The sequence below is a fragment of the Cynara cardunculus genome (genome assembly GCF_001531365.2).
Source record: "Cynara cardunculus var. scolymus isolate 2C chromosome LG 5, CcrdV1, whole genome shotgun sequence".
Classification (NCBI taxonomy): Eukaryota; Viridiplantae; Streptophyta; class Magnoliopsida; order Asterales; family Asteraceae; genus Cynara; species Cynara cardunculus.
In genome coordinates, this window is record NC_037532.1 from 11,104,194 (window position 1) to 11,112,843 (window position 8,650).

The window sequence follows — 8,650 nt, forward strand, 5'->3', positions numbered from 1 at the left end:
CTCACGAAAACAGGCTGGTCTCACATGATCCCAAGTATATATATATATATATATATGTGTATGTTGCTAAAATCTCGTTTATCATGTAAAATGGATACTAAAAAACTAGAAAAAGTAATTATGCCTAATTAGAAACCAAAACAAACTTTGTCAGATTTTTTTAATTAATTATCATCGGTTTTATAGATTTTTGTTTGGCTAAGGGGGCGTTTACCAAACGTTTACCCGAGCAAGCGTTTAGCAAGTCACATTACGTTACCGCATAAATATGCCAAGTATCAAGAATCTTACACCGTAAGAATGAAGACAAGGACCGAAGATTTTACCCGGCAAGTGATGGCGGACTCTTACCATGATCAGCGCTTATCGGGTAAATTGTTGCATACAATAACGTTTTGGTGGACTAAAATTTTAACCGGTAAATAAATGATAATATTAAATTTTACCGAATAAGTGTTTGGTAAATGATTCATAACATAAAAGATAAGTTTGAAAAGTTGTCCCACATCGGTGGAGTAGTAAATGGTGAAAGAATTTCATTCCTTTCAAATTATGGCAATAAAATACACTTTAAATTCTTGTATTCTTTCTCTAGTATTGTTCATTGTTCAAGTTGCTGGAAACACTTAGGCCAATTTCCAAACACGTGGTATCAGAGCTCCAGGTTGGGTGGAGGAGGTTTTAGTTAGAGGGTTTTTAGTATGTTTTTTGGTTTCAATTTTGTCTGAGTTTTCACAAAATAAAAGAACTATCTCTTGATTAACGGGGTATATGAGATTGCCTATTTAAAGTATTTATTAACTTATTTCGGTGTGGTATCTGTAATAAGAAGTTTTTCGTGTTTGGAAGGAAAAAAAAAAAGAAAATACTTATGTCTGTTTGACACCGGTAATAAAGAGTTTTTGATAAGTTATTTCTTTATAACTTATTAACTTATTCTGATGTGGTACCGGTAATAAGGAATTTTTAGTGTTTGAATGGAAAAAAAAAAGGTATCTCATCGATTTTTTCAACTTATTCAGTGTGGTACCGCCATGTAGTATGGAGAACGTACAAAGATAGGGCAGCGACGGGGAGCCATGCCGTTGGGTGTGAGGGGTTTGTATGGCCTATGATTTGTAAACGATAAACTTTAGTTGTTTACTTTAAAAAGTTCCTATCTTGTTACATGTAACTTTTTTGGATTAAAAAGTAGGGAATTAACACTTAAAAGTTCGATAGCTTATTGGTTCGAAAAATGTTCAGTGACTTAACTATTCAAAATGAGAAGATTTAATGACTTCTCATTCAATTTTTTTGAAAGACTTAATCATTCGAAGTGAGAAAATTCAATGGTTTACTCATTTAAAAAAATATTAAGTTATTTAATCATTTAAAATAAGAAAATGCGCTTGGTTTTTCTAAAGTTTTCCCAACTGAAAACCCGACTTCGACTACCTTGCCAAAAAATCTATATTTTTCAATAGCATCTTAAAGAATTGGTAAGAGCTAGCATGCTTATCTATCCATATATATATATATATATATATATATATATATATATATATATATACTAGTGTTTATATTGAAATGAAGAAAGATACCAACCAGCAGAGGCAGCTTGAATGTCGTTATTTCCGGGATCTCGGTAGTGAGGGCGTATGATGACGGTAGACCCGTTATTATCATCATAAAAATCTTCTAAAGCCATTGAAATGCAAACCCGACTGCTCTTTCCGATATAAGAATCCATATCAAGAATCACCCCTACTTGTATTTCTCTTGTCCCATTTTGTGCACCAATCGTCGTCATTATCATCGTCGTCGTCATCATCATCATCGTTAATGATACCACAAGATGATGATTCTCTTGCATCTTCTTCTCTCTAAACATTTCTTATTTTAGTAGGGGAATTAGGGTTGGTGGTGCAACAACTAAATTATATAGAAAAAGAGGAATCTCTTAGTAGCTAAATATTGTCGCAATCCATCACATCCTGCAACTAAAGAATAACATTTAATATCATTTTGACCGAGTCGTGTAGGTAGTTGTATTTTTTAGACCGGAAAAAAGAAAATATGAGCTTTTATTAATATGCCCATGTAGGAGAAATATGTTCCACTACTTAATGATTATTTAAATATGCTCATATTCGTTTTTATTAAAAATATGACCATATCATTTTCTCGTTATCCCATTTTTAGATTAGTTGAGCCTGCGACAGCAAATGCTAGTTTTAAGTCGAAAACTAAGTGCTAGGGGCTTTGTGAAATCCTCTAGATGTTAATAGGTAAAAGAATTGGAGTTGGTTGAAGATATTAATCTCTCTCTCTCTTTCTCTCTCTCTCTCACTACAAGACAACATAGTACTAGTGACGAAAATCACCAACGGGTTATAACTTGTGGTGATTTCCGACGGATTATAGTCGTCGGAGATTTTTGATAAAAAGTAGATTTTGGTGATGATATATGTTTTCCGTCGGTAACTTAAACATTAACGAACGGATTATAAACATTGTCCTCACCATAACTACCCATACCCCTATGATCTATCTCCAACAATTTTGGAAGACCATCAAATACAACCCTAAAGCTGAACACCACCACTTCACCGCAAACAACGACCACTTCGACATGACGTTGACTCTAAGGAGGTTGAGACGCATCTTAAGACTTCTTGAAAAAACTTCACAACTGGGGAAAGAAGATTTTGTTGACTTTGCCTCAGATCATCAAATATGCACTAGATCTCTGCACCCTAGGGTACGCTGAAAACATTACTACAGCGGGACATTTTAAGAGGGTGTTCCTACCAGCAATCTGGTATACGTTTTTCCAGCATAATCAACCGCTGCATGACATAAGCACACAAGGATGGACAGGTGCAACATATCCATCTTGAGGATGTTCCACAGGATCGCCTTCAACCTGCACTATGGCTATGCAGTCTTGATCTAGAACGAACTTGTCGAGGTGGTGCACGACGAGTCGAACAATAAAGCTAGAAAGTTTGTGTCGTTTGAAAGGTTTCTTCATATAATTAAAAATAAGCCTGATGCGTTCGAACAATGAGATCCTAAAGCGCACAACTGAAGAAGAGAAGACCTGAAGGCTACAAAGGTGCTTGCTTTATAAAACTTTGGGGAGAGATCTTTAAGACCAAATAGTCCTAAATATTAGAAAGTTTTATAAAGTCCTTTGTATTGGATTGTATTGTAATATGTTGTATTTGGGCTTAAGGGAAAATGAAATTATTTGTAAATGTCACGTATAAATAGGTTACATGGGCTAGAATATTGTTGTTCTTTCTAAACATTCCCATGAGATTCGATTAACTGTGTGAGAGGTTGTAATTTTCTGTTTTTCATCAATAAATGAATCTGGCCGATTCTTCATGTTCTTCATCTTCAATCTCTTTCAATTAACAATTTTTATCTTGATTTGCTGTGGATTTGAGATCTATAATTTATTCACTAAACCTCTTGATGAATCAAGATTCAAGTTTTTTTTTCAGTGAATTGGGAATGTTAAATGTTGAAAATTAAAAATATGTATGACTAAGTTATATGTTAGCTGATCATTTCATTATAATTTTAAATTTCAATATTTTTTAAGACATAGTCTAAAGAATAAAGTAAACTTTACATCATGCGATGTTCATAATCTGATCAAAAGCTAGCGATCAAGTTCATCGTCCGATGAATATCAGGTACTGCATCCTAACTGTTAATCTTATGTAACACCTTCAAATTTAGAAGAAAAAAACCCCGCCTAAAATGAAGTTTCCAACAAAACATCAAATAAGGAGTTAATCCCTTTCTATGAGTCAACAACTGATTTCTTATAATGGCAATATAAACCTTAACATCAATATAATATATTTCGAACTTTATACAAGTCTACAATAAGATACGGGTCACTAAAACCCAACAACAGTTGCTATCTCCAACACATAAAAATGTCCTTGAGATGGTTAATTCCTTCTCATGCCTCTAATTAGCTCTCATCTTATTACAATGTCGCTGGTACCATTCCCCCAAGGACCTGATACACATGTCGACAAAAAAAATGTTAGGCTTAACACCTAATAAGTTCAAGCAGTTTTCATCAGTTATATAAAGGGGTAAAACAGAAAGAATGTTAATCACAAATTTCCAAGATGAAATGTATTTAACATAAAAGTGATATCTTTCTCAAAACCCACCATTTTCATGATGAAAACCTATTAATCAAAAGACCCATAGAACATGAAACTAAAACCAAAATACTCGTACAAAATGTGAATAAGGATTTATATCCAAATTCCCAAAAACAAGGGTAAAACTCTATTACTCAAAATGCTAATACATGGAGGAGATATAATATATCAAACTCATATATACATTACGGTTACTCTCCAAACCGAAAAACACCAAAACATGGATAATACACTATCCAAAAATAACATCTAACGTGACGGGGAAGACCCAAACCGTGAATGTGGCAAGCACAAAGTAAGCCATACATCAACGTTATCAAGTAGCACCTCAAGATTCAATTGACCTTATTGTCTATCTAAACGAATAACACCTCAAGGATCAACACGCTTAATGTCTACCTTCAAGGTAACAAATCAAGCAGCGGAGTTCTTAATACCTACCACCATGGGTAGCACCTCAAGACTCAATAATCTTAGTTATATTTGGAGTAGCACCTCAAGGATCATGATCTTATTGCCTACCCCATCAGGTAGCAACTCAAAGCATATGGTTCTTAGTGCCTACCACTTTGGGTAGCACCTCAAGACTCTAGTCCTTAGTGCCTAATCAACTTGACCAACAACCTCAAAACGAGGGTCCTAGAGTCCAACCTGCCAATACCCACACAACCACTAACACAAGACTAACTCACATATTTATGGATCCAATGCATTACAAACTAAATTACATAACTCCAACTGAACAATCAACGCACTTAAAACATGTAACTTATAAAAGAAATATGGTATAAATTTATAAAACTCCAAAAGGTCAACACAAAACAATTTAAACCGGAAAAATGTGCCCCAAGACGCATCTTAGTCAAACACGAGCCAAAAGTTTAACAACTCAATTTGACTATTAAATAAAGGTCATCATAATCGATAAAATGTATTTAATGAATGTTTATGCAAATACAATCCCTAAAGACATGGTTAGCTCTAAAAACCCACCACTGGATGGGACAAACCATTTTTCAATTAAATCATACAATTTACATTTCCAAAATGTCGCATAACATTACACATTTTCCAAACCAATTATAATAAAAATGCATTAGCACCAAAACAATCTCCATTTATAAGATAAATCATCAAAAGAATCCACACTTGTGATTTAGTTATCAAAATGTCTAAAAACCTAAAAGTTGAACTATTTGATGTATGGGGAATAGATTTCATGGGACCATTTCCTATTCCTGGAATTTGTCAATACATCTTGGTAGTTGTTGATTATGTTTCTAAATGGATAGAGGCTGTAGATTCCATAGCAATGATGCAAAGACAGTGGTCAAATTCCTTCACATATTCACCAAGTTTGGCACCATTAGAGCCATGATTAGTGATGAGGGCACACACTTTGTGAATAGCATTATGAAGGAAGTACTTGAAAATTATAAAATCTTGATCCTTATATTAGCCCTCTCCTCCTATTCTTTAAAGTGCATTAATCAGGCTGTGAAGTGAAGGTCCGTTTAAGAAGAATAAGCAGCTATTTTATCCACTATAGTTCGACTCGAAAGGTCTTTCAGTGACCGACTTAGAAAGACCAATTAACAATAGCTCATAATCGAACTGTAGGAGCTTGTCATGTACGAATAAAGGAGCAAAGCTAACTTGACCGAACGGTAGAGGTTGTTTAAAGTTTTTTAAAACGTCTTTTTAACTGAATTACAACAAAGTGGCTCAAGTTAAACTTTTGGCTTGCTACAAGCTGGGTACACCAACTTAATCTCGATCTCTGAAACAGTAATCGACCTTCCACCATCTGTCATTTGATCTTTTTGCAGAAGCCAGGAGAAAGAAAAGAATACTGACAAATATAACCTACATGTCCAATTGAACTATCATTTGCTTGTTGTGCAGTGATAGTACCAATATCCACCCTGCAGACACGTACTTTGGGGCCGAATTCTTGGTTGTGCTACTGGCAATGATTATAATAGTTATGGCCTTAGAAGAACAATAGCCTTGAAGGCTCGGGTTGGTCAAGCGAACTGATTTTCTTTTTTGTACGGGATGCTAGCAACGATGAACATGACGGGAGGTCACGTTCTTTGAGTTCCCTAAACATAAGCCACGGAATTGCTATAGCTTATCACCCTCAAACAAATAGCTTAATGTATTTAAATATGTTTTTCTAATATCTACAAATTTATTTATGTTTTTCATGTTGGGAAAATAGAAAATAACCTTTATAAATGTTATTTTATTAAGGTTGTATTGATTTTAAAAAAAATTGATTAATCATTATTTTATAAGATAAAAGACATTATAGATAAAATAATATTTACGATATTATTAATCATTTAAATCAATATATTCGCGCGTATGATTATAATATGAATTTTTTTTTGTACATGTTTAATCGATACTGATAGAAGGTAGTCTATGTAGTTCCATCGGGAATCCTCTAATATTTCTATTGTGGCGCAAATGTAAGCATTTGGTACTCTTGCTAATACCACTCGTACATAATGGTCAGCATTAACGTCCCAATTGCAATAACAACATGTTTAGAGCATGGCATGGTTGCATCTGTAACGGTAAGTACGTTGCACAAGTTTGCATATTAAGAACATATAATATCACGTTGTGCCTAGAAGATATAAGGTGTACGTATTAAAATTAATTCGTAAATCCTTCTAGGACATTTTTAAAATAAAGCGTTGCATTAGCTATTTTATAAACCACTTTTTATTTGAAGAGTGTCCTGTAAACATATATATTTATAAGACACTTGTTTTTATAAGACACATTTCAAACATGTCGTATAAAATAGATAAGACGACCCTTTAATTTAGAATATTCTAAAAGGTTTGTTAAGATGCCCAAAAGCGTCTTATAAACTTATATACTGCAACATTTTTAAATAGAATGTTTTGTTATTTAATGAAATAAACTTAAATCCTATAAAACAGTCTATATTAGTTAGATATTTTTTACGTACTCTTATAGTAATGAAAATATTTGGCTTCAATCATACGAGAGCAACACTAATAGAAATTTGACAACCACAAATAATGTCTCCAATATCATATTCTCAAAGCAAGCTGTAGAATTGTTGAATTTTCAATTAAGAATTAATGTGTGATATTGAAGTATTGGATTTATGTCCATTAAGAGGTTTTGTCCTGAAGAACATTTCATTGGATTGGTTTGTAAGATTCCATTTGAAGATATAAATCCTGTCATTCATGATGTTATAATCTTCAATTTTAGATTTTTCGGTTCGATCATTTGATTTTTATGCTTCGTATAGTTTTCATTGAAATAAAATTGGGTTTATAGGACATTAAAAAATTTTAAGCGTCATAATAGACCAGTTTCGTAAGACTTAATTTACAGGACCAAAAAAATAAAATGTCTTACTAAAAGCATTGTAATAAGTTTGTAAGACATTTTAAGTGGCGTAACAAGTTTTTAGGATATTTTTATTACAAAAATTGCATTAGTTATTTTATAGAAACTATTATAAAAAGTATCATGTAAAAAGATGGGTTTATAGGACACTTCTTAAAAGTGTCCTATAAAATACCTAATATTACGTTTTGTATTAAAAATGTCCTAAAATCTTGTTAAAATGCCCAAAGCGTCCTATAAATTTATTGCAATGTTTTTAGATAGGATTTGTTTTTGATCCTATAAATTAAGTCCTATAAAACGGTCAATTATGATATTTACGAATTATTGGTGTCCTATTAATCCAATTTTTGTGTGGTGGTAGATACTTTAATGTGTCTTTTGTACATTATAAAACATTTCGCAAAACTGTCAAAAAGAATTTATCAACTCATGTATGGTTTACTAATGCAAATATCTTAAATTTCAATGTTATAGGCATTATCATTTATTAGCATACTTTCAACTATTTAAAATTTCATAAAACTAACAGATAACCAACCGATAAATTCCAAAAATTTACATTCTTTAATCCAAATTTTCTTGAATATATTTATCTCTTCTAAAGCAACCCCAAAGAAATAACAGAAAATCTCCACACATAAACATATATATATAAGGAAGAATTCAAACAAAAACCCCTGTGATTTACGAGAACACGAGAACAACCTATTAACCTCATATTGTAATAACAATAGAAATTAAAGGATTTTTAAAAATAAAAATGAAATTTAAAACAATTCAAAAAAAACTTGAGAGTAAAAAGGGTAATATTGGAAATCAAATTGATAAAATTTTAAACACGATCACATTAACCCGATAACCCTGAAAATTAGAGTTATCCCTTATTTCAACAGTTATCGCTTATTCAAACTGAGAAGAAAGTATCGGTTTCAAACTGAGAAGAAGGTATCGAAAGAATTTCAAGGAGAAATCGATCAACATTTGACGTGATATGGGTGTGATAATTATGTGATATCACTATTATAACATCACTTGCTCATAGTCGCACTCGATATGATCCTGGTTTC

At 32.6% G+C, this 8,650-nt stretch overlaps 1 protein-coding gene across 1 annotated transcript in view; it reads right to left on the reverse strand.

The window, feature by feature from the left end:
• The window catches only part of LOC112512811 (glutamate receptor 2.3-like), a 4,021-nt gene extending 2,229 nt beyond the window's left edge, over positions 1–1,792 (reverse strand). Inside the window, exon 1 of the mRNA XM_025118952.1 lies at positions 1,588–1,792. Coding sequence (XP_024974720.1) covers positions 1,588–1,792 — 205 coding nt within the window. The remainder of the gene's footprint in view (positions 1–1,587) is intronic.
• Between the last annotated feature and the right edge of the window lie 6,858 nt (positions 1,793–8,650).